This window comes from Maylandia zebra, linkage group LG23, assembly GCF_041146795.1.
Source record: "Maylandia zebra isolate NMK-2024a linkage group LG23, Mzebra_GT3a, whole genome shotgun sequence".
NCBI lineage: Eukaryota > Metazoa > Chordata > Actinopteri > Cichliformes > Cichlidae > Maylandia > Maylandia zebra.
In genome coordinates, this window is record NC_135188.1 from 12173019 (window position 1) to 12189052 (window position 16034).

Genomic DNA, 16034 nt, shown 5'->3' on the forward strand with positions numbered 1-16034 from the left:
CTTAAAAATGGTAAGTTGGATACAGGTCTGTAGTTATTAAAATCATTACAATCCAAATTGCTCTTCTTCAGAAGGGGCCTCACCACCGCCGTTTTAAAGGCAGCAGGGAAGACACCCAACTGAAGAGAGCAATTCATCATGTATAAAAGCTCAGCCTCAAAAAATCCATAAAGTGTTTTAAAGCGTGAAGAAGGAATTGGATCTAAAAGACATGTGGTGGGTCTCACTGTGGAGAAAACTTTCTGAAAGTTCTCAGCATTAACCAGGACAAAGCTGTCCAGTGTCTCCTCAGGTACAATCGAGCCCTCAGATGTGTTTACAATCATATCGCGATTAGATAAAATATCAGATCTGATGGCGCTGATCTTTCCCCTGAAGTGGTCTGCAAACTGCTCACAGAGCGAGTCTGTGGGGGTTCTTTTGGAGCTTTTAAAATCAGGGTTAAATAAATGATCTATGGTGGAAAAGAGGACCTTGGGATTATTTTTGTTAATACTGATTATTTTGGCGAAGTATGAATTTCTTGACTTCCTTAATGTATTATTGTACATTTTAAGTTGCTCGGAAAATATTTGATGGTTGATATTATTTTTATTTTTCCTCCATCTCCTTTCTGCTGCCCTGCAATTTCTTTTGAGTTTAAGCAGAGTTGCTTTGCCAGGATTACTTCACTTCATTCCCTTTGTTCCGCAACAAAGTCTTTAACTTCAAATAATAGAACTAGAGTCTCTGAGACACTGCTGCTTCAAGTAGCAGTCTTTCTTTTTCTTTTTTTCTTTTTTTTACAGTGCATTATGTTTAATTAGTAAACAGTGAACACACAGCGAGGTTAAGCTAGGCTTTTAAAGCTGTTACCAGAAACCAGTTCTGGAAAGACTGCATTCTTTTTCCGCATTCAGTACAGTTCAGTTAAATAGCATCAAATCACAACAACAGTCACCTCAAGGTGCTTTATGTTGTAAGGTAAAGACCCTACAGTAATGCAGAGACCCCAACAATCAGGTGACCCATTATGAGCAAGCACTTGGCAACAGTGGGAAGGAAAAACTTCCTTTTAACAGGAAGAACTCTTTGGCAGAACTGAACATGGCAGATGGCTGTCTGTCAGGAAGGTGCCACACATCACAACTTAATGTGTGCCCAGGCTGTTTTTCAGACGCCGTTGAATCTTACAGGCTGCGGTTAAGGGAAGGGAAATTAAAGGGTGTGGCAAAAGGTATTTAACACACTTCTATTTTGGATCATCAGAACAGTTTCTTTGAGTCCAGCACTCCCAGCTGAGCTATTAAGCAATAATTATAAATCAGCTTTACAGCAGACTCGATGGTGTGTGTGTGTGTGTGTGTGTGTGTGTGTGTGTGTGTGTGTGTGTGTGTGTGTGTGTGTGTGTGTGTGTGTGTGTGTGTGTGTGTGTGTGTAAGTAAACAAGCTAGAAACGCACACACCAGGAGAGTTAGCAAAACCAGCTGAAGCCTCCAAAGTTCTGGCAGAAGAGTTTGGGCAGGATTTGCACAACTTGTCTAGATTTCCTTCATAAAATGGAGAAAATTCCTTTGCCAGAATTCACAATTGTTTCCATTGAACTGCAGCTTTTTTTTTCTTTTCTTTTTTTTCCTCAGAGGAGGCGGACCTTTATGCTGTTGAAATGTTGCTTGGGAGTTGAGTATAGTGTTTGACATCTGGATTACAGTGGATTACAGAAATGAATGGAGAAAGTCCCGGCTTTATTTGAACGATTAAGTCATTCAGGATGGTTCAGTACAGTTTAATGTTGCAGTTGATTATGCCCTTTAATTAATTTATTAATTAATTTTTAAATAGTTCTTTCAACCAATTTTTATGTGTAAAAACAGTTAAGCTAATAAGGTGCATTAACTAATTTAATGGTTGTAGCATTTGTCTAAACCTGCTCCAAAGGTCCAGCATTTCTTGGAAGGAATTAAGGACGTTGCACAGGTGTGTGTGCTGTGATTGGACAGCGAGCGTTGCAGGAGTAATGTAAACCTTTTCAGGCACATGTCAGAGTATGCATGGGCGTGTCACAAGCCTAACATTAAAGGCATATAAGCCAGGTAGCACATAAAGGATCTTCGTAGCTGAAGTAACGTCACACTGGTGATTTTCAAATGTCGAGCTGATTATTTTGCAATCGTCGTAGTTTAAAACTAGATCTGATGTGTAAAGGATGGAGCTGTGTGGTCTTGCTGTAGAGGCTTGTCAAAGAAGAGTTAACCATACGCTAAAACGTATCTGTCTGCTGTTTAGCTCTAAATAGGACCAAAAAATCCACAAAATGAACATTTTTACAGTATTAAAGAAGACCTTTAAACTAGTGACACCATAAACACATAAACACCATAAAATCATTGGAGAGCTTTTACTAAGGTGGGAAAAAAAATTCCCACAATTTTATACAGACCGTTTTTTTTTGTATTTGAACTCTTTCAGTACCCTTCATGATGAGTTCGTCACCATGGTATATATCAAAATGTGGTTTGATGACCATCAGAATAGTTTGTGGGCTTTTCCAAAGGTAGTTGGATAGGCAGAGACCATCCTCACTAGCGTCTGAGGCATAGCCAATCAACTTTGTCCATAAGAAATATGCCAGAAACCACTCAGTTCAGAAAGCTTCAAGAGTTCCTCCCAGTAGGCTTATAATGGGTAGAGACGTGCAGTCGTTCTGCACCGGCCGTTATGCTAGAAATGTGGTCCATACTATTAAGGCCTGAAATTAAAAAATAAAATGAAATTTAAGTGAAACCACACAGAATAGCAACTCTGTTATCTTTATATGCAAGTGCTAGATCTCTGGGTCAGGATCAGGCAAGAATACAAAGCATGTTGTGTCTTTAATAGGCTTACCCTCTCTTGAACTTTTTAGTACTCTCACTTGATCACATTTAATCCACTAAAGCAGCATCAGAAAAGCCAAAGTGCTGTTTAAATGTTTAACGGTACTTACAGTACCCACAGTACCTGTAATTGTGAGGCTGACGCCCCAAAAAGGCTTCATCTGGAGCTACCGGCACTGTCAAAGGTTCAGTTTAGGTTGAAGCAAACTGCTGATTGATTAAGTTTGGCTTTCTGTGCCGCTCCCTGCTTTGTCTTAGCGTCAGCACCAGATTTGTTTTAAGAATGCACATGTAGTAGTGTTATTATTAATTTTTATTTTTATTTTTTAAATCCCCCAAGTCCGGGAATGTTTGTTTGGTTTTTTTTCCACTTTTTTGAGAATCGTTAAACTGAAAGAATTAAAATTTATAAGAAATGGACTCGTGAGGAAATGCAGTTTCCCTTGAAATAATTCTGGAAACTCTGTTCTGTGCTGCTTTTCCCGTGTTTACAAACTTATTGCTGCTTGTGGGAGGTCACAATTTTGTCACTTTAATTTTGTGATATTAAATGGGTTGTCTCGCTCACGTCTTTTTTGTTAGAAAGTGTGAAATGGTCTGTTCTGGTTTATTTCTGGTGTTCGTGCGTTACTGCTTTCAGTACCATTGATGTGACCATCAACTCTTCAGCATAAAAACGAATCCATACGTGTTTGTGGTCTGCGGCACATAGCATGCCTTTTTAAAAGTTCTCTTCTGTTTTGTCTACTTGAGCCATAAGGTGACCACATGATTGCAGGCAGCTTTTTTTTTTTTTTTTTTTTTACTGTTCTTGTTCTTCCTCATTTACACCCGTGACTGCTTCTGCTTCTCCAACGCTGGGCGGATTTTTCAGTCTTCCCCATCTATCACAGTTCATTTACACTGGAATAAACAGATTTCACCCGGGTCAGGTACAGGAGCTAGCAAAGTGTCTGGTATCTTTTCTAAAGACAAAGGACGGAAATGATGATGGCTTTACTTTGTTACCATTTAATCTACTGCTGACGGTTTCAAAATCACATTTTTGCCCTCACTGAACAGTTTTAATATCCATACATGAGCAGTTAATTAAAAAACAAAAGGTGTTTGTGGTAACTTGGCTGACGTTAATTAATCTTTTTGTTTCTTTTCACAGGTCCTGTCATCATCGCCATTGATAAGATTTAATGGAAACCAAGGGGTAAGAATGTATTCCGCTCCGTAAACACGCTACTATACCTACATCATCACCTCCGTTTTATTACAGTTGACCTTGTTGAATTATCGCAGGTATTTGCCACTTTCAGTTTCAAAAGATGTCTTTATTACACATTTATCAGTCATTTTGTTAGGTACACCTATCCATCTGCTTGTTAATGCGGGTATCAGCCACGTGACAGCAATTTGATTCATTTAGGCACGGAGAGGTTCAGTAATAGGCAGTTCTCTGGGTGATAAATGCTTTATCGATGGCAGAGGACCTCGTTCTGAAGACGGTGAGGTGTACTTAACAGAATGGCAGGTGATTGTATAACGCAATTCAGATTTTCAAGATGATTTCAATGGTGACGCACCCAACAAGTTTGCTGTTTCTTTGTAAGCATGACACTGTGTGTGAGTGTGAGATGTTAAAAAGATGTTAAATGTAATGATGCACTCCTTGCCATTGTGTCATGTGCTGTGTAAGCGCTGCTCGACCTTAAAGCACTGTTGCCACAGAACTTGAGGCAGCCGTTTGGCCCTGTCGTGATGTTAGTCACGTAAATTTGTTTTCTATTGCTTCTCCTTCCAAATAACGTGATCTGACAAAACTGATTAGTAGGGGAGAAAAAGAAACCTCTTGCAGCGTCATGTCCTCTGCCTCTGTCTTCATACCTATATTCAGACATATTATGAAAGCAAGATAAAGGAAGGCTTGTGTTTCATGTGTACTCTTTGTCAGTCATGTGTTTGTCCACAGTGGGAATTCTAACAAATGATGTTTGATAGTTTTATCATCTAAGTATCATACAGGACCCCGAATGTCCTGTTAAGATTGATCATCTCCACTTTCCAAATCTCTTTTGAATTTTGTCTCTAGTACAAACTGTAACTGAGTTAAAGTTTAAAGTGCACTTATTAAAGTGATCACATCTAATTTTGTTTATTTGAAATTTGAAAAATTAATTGTATTTATTTTAACCAGAGTTGAGGCTTTTCTGATTTTATTTTATTAGATTGTTAGATTTATTTGTCCAAACTGAAAAATGGTCAGATTGAACTACTTAATAGTTCAATTCAGTTTTATTTACACAGCACCAAATCACAACAACAGTCGCCTCAAGGTGCTTTATGTTGTAAGGTAAAGACTCTACAGTAACACAGAGACCCCAACAATCAGGTCACCCATTATGAGCAAGCACTTGGCAACAGTGGGAAGGAAAAACTCCTTTTTAACAGGAAGAAACCTCTGGTAGAACCAGGCTCAGGGAGGGGCAGCCATCTGCTGCAACTGGATGAGGTGAGAGAAGGAAGACAGGATAAAAGACATGCTGTGGAAGAGAGACAGAGATGAATAAAAAGTATGATTCACTGCAGAGAGGTCTACTAACACATAGTGAGTGAGAGAGGTGACTGAAGAAGAATCACTCAATGAATTTGGAATCCCCCAGCAGCCTACACCCATTGCAGCATAACTAAGGGAAGATTCAGGCTCACCTGATCCAACCCTAACTATGCTGTAGCAAAAAGGAAAGTTTGAAGCCTAATCTTAAAAGTAGAGCTAGTGTCTGTCTCCTGAATCCAAACTGGAAGCTGGTTCCACAGAAGAACGACTTGAAAACAGAAGGCTTGGTTTCCCATTCTACTTTTAAATACTCTAGAAACAACAAGCCTGCAGTGCGAGAGCGAAGTGCTCTAATGGGGTGATATGGTACTATAAGGTCATTAAGATAAGATGGGGCCTGATTATTTAAGACCTTGTATGTGAGGAGCAGGATTTTAAATTCTGGATTTAACAGGGAGCCAATGAATGGAAGCCAATATAGGAGAAGTATGCTCTCTCTTTCTAGTCCCTGTCGCTACTCTTGCTGCAGCATTTTGGATTAACTGAAGGCTTTTCAGGGAGTTTTTAGGACATCCTGATAATATTTTGCATGAGTATTGGTGTAGTGTGCATGGTACAGCAAGCAGTGCCATGCAAAGTGCCCAGTTTTCTTTCTTAATGCAAAACGAGTAGCGGACAGTGGAGTAAACAAAGTAAGCAGAACGCACTGACGTTTTCCTTCAAATCCTATAATTTAATTGTGCCTTTCCATGATATAAAAATGTCACCGTGGTGCCAGCGCTCCTTGTATCAGCAGCTAACTGTCCGACAATGATGAACTCTGCACAAGCAGCTTCTTCCATTAAAGGCAACATGCCCGCTTGACGTGTGTCAGCCTGCCCCGTCTGACATGCATACTGTCTATTTGCTCTTCTACTTTGGAAACCTTAGTGTCTGCCATGCCCAGATGTTTTATTAGCAGTGCATTTGTGTCCCAAGTGGTGTTTCTGTTCTGCCAGCGTGGTCACAATACCCACAAAACCAGAGATTTCTAGCATCTTTATCCATAATGATGCTTCATACATCTGTCTTAATCCTGCCCTCCTACACACTTGCTCTCATTGGCACTGCCTCGTCTGCACCCCAGGCTGTTGGCTTATATAAAGGCTTTGACACCAGGTTATCTTCGGTCACTGAACGTGATATAAAAAGCTCCGGCACAGGTTGGCACCGTATTGAGAAATGTGGTTAAAATGTGTCTTACTGTTTCCGTTGTAACCTCAGGCAGCCTCCTCATAAGCTTTACAGTTCCCATATCAGCAGGTCTCAGCAGGCACAATGAATGTTTGAACTTTAACATGAAAAATGGTTAAAATAAAACAGACGATCATCACTGAATTACAGAACTTAAATTTCTACTGATGGACAAAGTTAAATAGATTGGTGGCTGGTATACTTTCTAACAGCACACTTTTTTTTTTTTTTTAATATTAACCTGCTTGCTAACAAAACATCTGCCAATATGTGTCTCCTTATGGAAGTTTAATGCTCTAAATATGTTAAAAATATTTTCAGGGCAAGACGTTTTTCTTGACTGTATCCACGAGTTGTTTCCTGATGTACACAAACAGACCGGAGTCTGCAGAAGCTCCCCATTCATCATTTATGTATGTAGTCTTATAAACGCCTGTAAAGCAGCAGATGGGACCACTGCTGTAGCTCAAGTATAGCCAAGTATTTAGTATTTCAGGTTGCATTGTTTTTAAAATTTAGAACTAATATTCTTGCTATAACATTATGCACAATAGCCTTGTATTTAGAGTTGTAGCAAGCTTTCCTGCCTGCTGTCAGTATTTTGGTGCACTGCAGAACCATGGAGCCAGGCGCTCTTTCATTTAATGCTCATTTATTTTATGTGTATGAACACGTCTGCTGTGGAAAGATGGCTTTATCTCCAGTTTACAGGCTGATTATTCAATGTGACGCTGCAGTTTTTATAAGAAGCGTCATGGTAGGCGTTACCTACCCACCTGTCTTTAACTTAACACACATTTGGTCACATGTTCTGTAGAAGGTCCTGCTGTCTGTTGCCGGTCGTTTCAGGCTGCAGTTATGATGCAGCAGGCTTGCTCAGGGAAAAAATCTGTTGGTGTTAAGATGAGAATGCAAGTCACAAGTGTGAAAGTGACTGAATTACAGAACAGATGGCCTGGCTGTCAAGAGATCCAATATTCATTCACTCAGATTCATTCATCTGGTTCAGCTCTGACAGAGTTTGCACACATACTTTTTAGAAAAGTGGGGGAAAATCCAAAAGGCTAGAAACGAAATGGGAGACATATTTTCCAGACAGGTTTCATATTTTAAATGGCCAAAAAACACAAACGCTGGCTGCATAAAACATGGAAAACTTTGATCTGGATGATGCGACGTCTCTCCCTCATATTTCATTCTGGCTGCAGAAATATTCTGTCCTAAAATGCAGTTTTGGTAAAAGTGACACACACATCCTTTTTTATGAATTCTTCAGAAGAGGTGGTGGATGTACAGTACCAGAGTTTTTCCTGCACACTGATCATCCCACAAAGCAAAGTCATCAAGATTGAGCTTAAAAAAATTTTAATCACTTGTTCTTGTTTGATTTTGTCTATTTAAAAAATGCGCAGAAATTACAGACTGCTGCAAAGATAGATAAAAGACTACACAAAGCTTAATATTGCTCATGTCCAAAGTTGCCCCTCCACAGGATCTTCTAGAGCCAGGAAGGACAGTTAAATCTGAAAATGCTGAAACATTCAGTAGCTTTGCCCCCAGATTATTTTTAAAACATGTTTTGCTGCAGGTTGTGCTTCTCCCACATACTCAGAAATTCTCATAACGGATTCATTAACTGCTCGATGAGCGGCGTTTCTGGCTCCTCCCCCCGCAGCACGTGTAAAAAATACCATGCCTGTTTGTGTTATGGATGCAGAGTGCAAGGAAAAATTATCATTATGCATATCTTAGTCGAACGGATACAGATAAGCCTGCTACCTCACACTGTAAACTATCAGCACATGTATCAGCAGCAGGACTGGCTCATGTTTCCAGATTTCATTGTTGTATTGCTTTCGTGGGTGTGCCCAGGGTAAGGGCTGACTGTGGATTTGCAGAATTCGCCCTTCACATTTCCATTCAGGGTTTGATTGCTGTCCCTCTAACAAGGGACTTGGAGGGTCAATTATTAGATCCAGGGGCGGGGGTATTATTGTTTTCTTATCCTCCCCCAGATCCATCGTGTCTCTCCTCATGAATCACTGTTTTTCATGACTTTCTTGCTCTGCTCCTGATATCGGCCACCGTGCACCATGATTTCTAGTCAAGCATAGTCGGCTCAATTGGAGAGGATTTGGACAGCTCTCTGGCTGGCTTGAAGCTGAACAAGTCAATAGTGTCATCCATTTAATCTTGGTGTCTCCAATTTAAGAAAAATAAATAGATTAATACTTTCTAAGCCAAAGATTTGACACTGACAGACTTTCTTCTCTTCTCACCTTGATAAGAGGTGTGGATATCAAGTTTGTGGGGTTTTGGCTTGATTAAAAAATGAAAGGGACTGGTGAATTTGCTGCATCCCTGTCTCTGTAAAACTTCTTTTTTTTTTCTTTTTTTTTTAAATTTAATTTTTCAGATCCTTTTTAACACTGCGAAGAACTGCACTTAATTTGGTTGTGTGTTGAACATCAGACGGTCCCACAAGGTGGTGATGGGTAATCTCTTTAAAATGTTTCTTTGTTTGTATTCCTTTGATTTGTGCTAAAGCTCTCAAAGCTTTAATAATTGGAAGGTTTTAACCATGCAAATAAAACTTAACCCAGTTAGCCTCTTAGTCTTGATGCAGACCGGAGCTCTGGGTACTCTGACCAAACCGGATCTGCAGTCACATTTTTCAGTTCGAGTGTTAAAAGTTCATAACTTATTTAATGTATTATTAAAATGTTGGCTCTACTTAATGCATATATTTAAAAAAAAAAAAAAAAAAAAAGAAATTAAAAAAAAAAAAAAATCATCCATATCTAGTCGTGCCTGCTCAGTGTGATCAAAGACACTTTGTCACCTGTGCATCTGATTTACCAAAGACTCGGTCTTGGTGGGAGGCGTTTCTTGTCAGGTTTTGATCTCAACAGTGATAACTTTCTTTAGAAGCGGTGCTCGTTCATGTGTCCACGTAGGGCTGCTCAATTAATTGAATTTTAATCACGATTACGATCTGGGCTTTCAACGATCATTAAAAATGACTGAGCCGATTATTAGCCCCTCCCTCATTTATCCGCGACACCTTAAAGGCCGGTCCGTGAAAATATTGTCGGGCATAAACCGGTCCGTGGCGCAAAAAAGGTTGGAGACCGCTAATTAAGAGGACCCGAGGGAAGCTCGGAAAGCTAAGCAGAAGTTATTTGGAGAGGAGAGTGACTGCTGTTGGTTGAAAAGAGAGGTAAAAAAAACTTCAGTGGTGTTGCACACTATTTTATATAATTTTTTAAAGTCATTATTCAATACATTGTTATTGTTAACCCTTTAAAGCCGGTCAGAGCAGCACGCTCCGTTTTGTGTAACTATTTTTAAATCCCTGTAGAACCTGAACCGTGTAAGCTAGCGCAATAATTATTATTTTTTTGCATATGAAACCAGAGGAGTTGTACTTGCATCTTATGCCATCAGCTTGTCCTCGGTCAGGGTTTCCTTCCACATAAAGCTTTTCAAAAATTGCATAAAAAGCGCTTGCAGGAACAAAAACATAATATTCCAGAAACACGCTTTGCCGATCCGATCAGCTGTTCATAACACTTCGCACATTGAAACAGACGTCACCGCTAACTATCGCATGTCCGCCATTTCCTGCCCGAAACCGGAAGTGACGTCATTTTCGCGGAAAATGTAGGTTTTTTTTACTTGTAGGCCTTAAAAGCCTATACTGGTCATGTTTGACTTTTCTGAATAGTTTCTGTGATGCTTAGAACTCAAATTGCACTGCTGGAAATAGTTTATTTTGATGCACCTGCTGTTTTCTTTGCAAATTTGCATCATAGGATTGTTTTTTTGTTTTTCCTGCAGTATATAAAAATTGCTTTATCTCCAAAATAAAACTATGAAGACACTCAAAATAAATTTCCTGTTGTTGTAAACTATTTTTTGCAACTTTTTTTGTATTTAAAGTTTTGAGGGATAAACCTCTTAAATTTCTCAAAGTAGAAATATATGTGAAAAAACAAAAACTATTTTCAATTTTTTTTGTAGTTTATTGCACTTTTTTGCAATTAATGTAGTTACTATGGACTTAATGCATACATATTATTAAAATATGGGCTATAACAGTTGTATAGCAACTTGAAATGCTCCCACAAATGGCACTACAACATGTAAAAAAATAATATAAGCTCTGACGGACTTGGTTCTATAGTAGGTCTTAAAGGGTTAAATAAATATCGTCAAATAATCGAGATCTCAGTTTCAGTGAAAATAATCGTGATTACCATTTTTGCCATAATCGAGCAGCCCTACGTCCACGTGGTGGTTTCGACAGTTTGTTAGCGTGGAGCCTGAGCCATTTGGTGTGGAGGAGCCTCTTCTCACTCTTTCATCCTCTCCAGCGTGAGTCACTGAGTCACTGAGTCACTCCCCTGTGCCCTGCCTCTCAGTCAGCTCCGGTGCCTCTTAATTAGATCTGGATTCACAGTCAACACATCGATCTGCTGCTCTTTCAACTAAACGTGACACACGTACAGTATGTTTAAACTGGATATGTAGGTGTCTTTCAACACCATGACATACTGTATCATTGTTGATCTTCTTCCCACGTGCATTTCGTGTTCTTAAACTGCCGTAACGGGTTTTATAATGTGCTGAAAGCCTGGAGATGTGTTGCCATCAAAGCTAGCAAGCATTTTCGAGCATGAAACGCTCAATAGAAATGCCCTTACTGATCTTAGAGTAAGCTGCTTTTATCTGCATAGTCTGTATTTTTCCTGTTTGCTGTAGGCCAGAGTTTTATTGCAAGTACAAGTAAGTATGTGGGTGCTGGAGTCATAATGGGGCTGCGTCCATTTGTCTCTGTTGCAATGGCAACACTGCCGGTTGATCTGTAAAGACGAGCGATGGGGTCGGGGCTCATTACAAAATGGACCAAGAACATTGAGTACATATAGGGCCAGATTTCCTAAACGGGACAAACGTGGATGTGAGCACAATCACCAGATGGTGCTGATAGGTGTGGCTGGTTTTATGGGTGTTTTTCTTACAGTTGTGATGTTTTCTGAGCGCAGGCGGTGTACTTCACTCTTCATAAATCTTGTTGTGCACTTGAGTCATACTTTGTTCCATAAGAAAGGAACTTCTGAGTTTCCCTCCTCTTACACCTGATCTTGTCCCTGCTCTCTCTTTGTAAATACAGGCTGTACAGTGTAGTAGGGTGGTCAGTGTTACTGCTGCTAATTAACTGGGCTAATGCAGATAACTAACAAAAAAAGTGTGCTATAATTTGTAAATGATCATTTTCCCTTTTGTTAACAAAGCTGTTTTCAGAGTTATGGAACAGTTTTTAGAGGTAGGAAAATACAGGTGATTGTGTCACCTGCAGCCTCCACACTTTCTGTCTTTGGTAAAACGGTTTAGCCGCCTGCATGTGACTTCCAGCACTGATTAAGGAGCCTGTGAGTCACAGGCAGAGCCTCGGATCGAGGCTGGGTCACCAGCAGTAACCTGCTCACCAATCAAGAGGACCTCTGCTAGGTGTCCAAAACCACCAAATATGTAACGTCAGCCTTTTGTCGCACTGGCTCAGTGTGATGCACAGTCCTTGGCGGTGACACCACTTGAATTTGGTCAGATGTGCTTAAAACACAAACCTCTGCCTCCGCTCGCGCTCCTTTAGTGAAGAAGTTTCTTTACGCGACGAATCAATTCACTGTTGAATTCACAGCATAATAAAATCATTTTGAGGTGAATCAGAAGTGTGTCAGCCAAGGTTTGGGTGTCGCCCCGTGCTTTCTCCGCTCACTCTACACATTGCCCTTTAAGATGATTACCAGCCTGTGTCTTTCCACTGCATTAAAATGTCAGCTGTATTCACACTGGGCACTATTGTAGTTTTGCTCTATCTACTTTAAAGGAAAAACGCAACATCTGAATCTCGGCTCTCTTCTAAAACTATTTCCTCTACTTAACCAAAGTATCCAGAAGCTTTGCTTTATGATAAGAGGCTTATTAGCCAGATGACGGTGGTTAATTCTACGTTCACCTCAGTCTTTTATAACCAACACCTGTAGTGCTGGAGGAGGGTTTTTTGTGGGGGCAGAGTAGTATGTGCGCACTGCAACTACATCCAAAGCCACAGACTGCAGAAATACCTACCATAGTTGTTCTGCTAACATATTTTAGTGGTGCGTTTGGACAACAATTAAAACACTCTGTAGTTGTGAATGAATGCCGTAGAAACACAAGGTGGTAGATTTACATGCATTTTGCGTGGTTTTTAAATGAGCAGAAAACCCCTGGAGCTTTATAAGCTTTTTTTTTTTTTCTTAAATATTATGTACCACAGTGACATCCTGTTTACAGCAATGCAAACAACATACAGGAAAAGTGTCTGGAAAGAATGTTAAACGTGTTTGTAATATGCATCAGACCTTTGTGAAATCCATTTTTTACTTTCATGCTGAGTTAATGTATCGTTTGTTTTGTTTTTGTCTTCAACAGAAAATTTCAATACCACGCTCAGAAAATTCAAGCGAACTCCAAACTTTTACTTTCTACCTGTCGAATGTGGGCAGAGATAACCCGCAGGGCAGCTTCGACTGCATCCAGCAGTATATCACCAGGTGAAGAGCGCAAACACAAGCAGTGCTTTCTTATTAATTTCTCTTATGTAAATACACGAAGGTGCTTACAGTCGCTCGTGTATTACCCAAGGAGTCAGTCCTCCAACAGCAGATGAATCCGCATGTTTGATTTGATGCCCTTCCTGACACAGCCCTCCCACATATCCGGGCTTGGGACTGGCACTAGGAACACTCCATAAAAACACAAGATGTAATGTCATGTTCTGTCAACATATTTAAACCATGTGTAAATAGTCAGCAGTCTTTGGACTTCAATTATCTAATGAGTATTTTCAGGCAGACTGTTGCTTGGAAATACTGTTGAACTCGGGACCTGAGGCCAATAATCAGGTCTCTCAATTCACCACCTTACAGGCAGCATAGATGAAGACAATCGGGGCTTCGGCTCCGGGACGCTGTGACTTTTATGAACTTTGGTAAATGGTTCAATCGTTCTTCATCTTTTTCCAGTTAAATATGAAAAGGTGCCGCGAGCTGAGTGACGACATTGTTCTGTCGAGTTAACCCAAAATTGAGTTATTAAACAAAATATTCTTGCAAAATAATGTTGAGGTAAGAACTTAAGCTATCTGGTGTTCCAGTACAGTTAAACTTCAATCATGGGTGGTCGGGCCCATCCCAGCAAGTAGAGGTGGGAAAGACTCGACACATAACGTCCGCAAACTGTGACTGAATCGAATTAATGCCGGCAGATGTGTGCGTCGATGAGGAAGGAAATGGAGGAACAGAATGAGGAACTACAAGGATCTTGTACTTGTCAAGTTTCTGACCCCATTGTTCTCAAAGTATTTTTAAAAAGTGGGTCAGCTGGAGTTAATTCGAATCTCCGACTTGATCCTCGTCAACCTCCAGTTGCAGTCTAAAACCCAAATGACAGAGCTCAGCTTCCATCAACTGTGCTAGCACCATCTCATTTTCTGCCAAATCCTAATCAAAGGGAGCCGGAAAGTCTGTGAAAGAATAGGATTTGATGCCGCAGTGAGTTGTACTGTGGGAACCCACAGTTGGCTGGAAATTGAAAAAATAATAGTTGTGCCCTCCGGGGGGTTTAATGGCTCTCATGTGGGCAGGAATGCACGGTGAAGGGGTGGAGTAGTGAAAATAGTCTTTAATACTTAATGTTATAAATACACTGTTGCAATACTTTAAAGTAGGACTCGTTTAAATGTATCACAAGTGTCTTATTCCCCATCTCCAATAAAAGGGATTCTAATGGGATTTTTTCCAGTTCAAACTTCTGTCCATTCTCCGTCTTCCTCTCTCACCACCTCCTTTTTGTTTTGGCAGTGAAGGGAGCATTCAGCTGGATTGTTTGGGTGGGATCCAGGACAAGATTACAGTATGTGCCACAGACGACTCCTACCAGAAGGCCAAGGAAAGCATGGCCCAGGTTGAGGAGGAGACTCGCAGCAGGAGTGCCATCGTCATCAAGCCTGGGGGACGATACGTAGGTGAGAAAACGCGATACTATGACACATGAATACCAACTGTTGGTCTGTCATTTTCAGAGTCTCCTACTCACACAGACTAGTAAGACTACCAGTGTTGAGCTTTTGGTTCGTGTGAAGCGATATTTCCCTGCAAACACCCACACTTGGCCCGTGCTCTGCTGGTGAATGGGTTCTCACTGTACCAGTGTTTGAGCTTCCTCGCTGTGGTTATCTGAATGAAGCGTTAACAGAAAGTGACCTGTGTCTGAACGGCAGTGTACTTTCACGGTAACAGCATGCGTGCTTGCTGTAAAGGCTCATACGCACTGATCCATTTCTCCTTGAATGTAATTTAAAAACACACAGAGGAGGAAATGCCCCCAGGCACATCCACACATAACACGTCCACTTCCTGAATCTCTGTTTTGGTATCAGAGCCGCACCGCAGTGCCCTGAGTGTCAGTCGAAGCAGAAAGCCGCAGCGGCTCTGCCTCACTGCCTACAAAAAAAAGAAATCTAGTGTGAGCCTGTTCACCATGAGGCTCTGAGTCAAGCACGCTCGGTCCGCGTGCTAGGAAGCAAACGGGCTGTTGGTCTCACCAGGTGATCCGAAAGCAAGGTGTCACTGGGAGATGGCGATCACTGCTTTTTGCTGGAAGTTTAGTGTTGCCACACAGACTTGAACTTAAGATCATTTCACAATGCGTCACCTATGAGTCATCTGCAAGCTCTCCCAGCCTTTAACAGCCACTGTGTCCAAAGATGCTGTGATGAAATTGCAGTTTTTGTTCTTAAGAAAATAAAATACACTGGCTGCCAACCAAAAAGCAACCTGATGACTCATTTTTCTAACACTGTGTTTATTTGTGATAAATAAACACCCCTTATAATTAAAATCATCATAAGACGAGCGTCTCGTCGTAACTCGTAAATAAACTGCAGACGGTTTTCCTAAGACTGCTCTTTGAAAGATCCGTTAAAATGTGTAACATCAGTCTGTGCGTTTTAACTCTTCTCAGGTAAGAAGGTTCAGATCCGGAAACCGGCACCTGGACTCTCAGATGTCGCCCCCTTACGGAGGACGTCTCGACCCGTCATCATCTCGAGCAGTACGCTGAAGAAGAGCGCAACTCAGCACAGGCCGCTCCGAGAGCGCCTCGTCCACCTGCTGGCTCTCAAGCCTTACAAGAAGCCCGAGCTGATCCTGAGGTTGCAGAAGGATGGTCTCTCGCCATTAGACAAAGACTCCCTGGATAGCCACCTGCAACAGGTCCCACACACACTCTTGGCCATCATGTAGATTTCCTGATACTTTGATAGTAGCTGGGCTCACCTGAGATTTCTGCTC

The 16034-nt window shown here is 40.9% G+C and overlaps 1 protein-coding gene across 1 annotated transcript in view; it reads left to right on the top strand.

Annotated features, from left to right (window-relative positions):
- ell (elongation factor RNA polymerase II) overlaps window positions 1-16034 on the top strand; it is a 37223-nt gene that overhangs the window by 12062 nt on the left and 9127 nt on the right. Inside the window, exons 2-5 of the mRNA XM_024798551.2 lie at window positions 4012-4056; window positions 13114-13235; window positions 14544-14707; window positions 15706-15956. Coding sequence (XP_024654319.2) covers window positions 4012-4056; window positions 13114-13235; window positions 14544-14707; window positions 15706-15956 — 582 coding nt within the window. The remainder of the gene's footprint in view (window positions 1-4011; window positions 4057-13113; window positions 13236-14543; window positions 14708-15705; window positions 15957-16034) is intronic.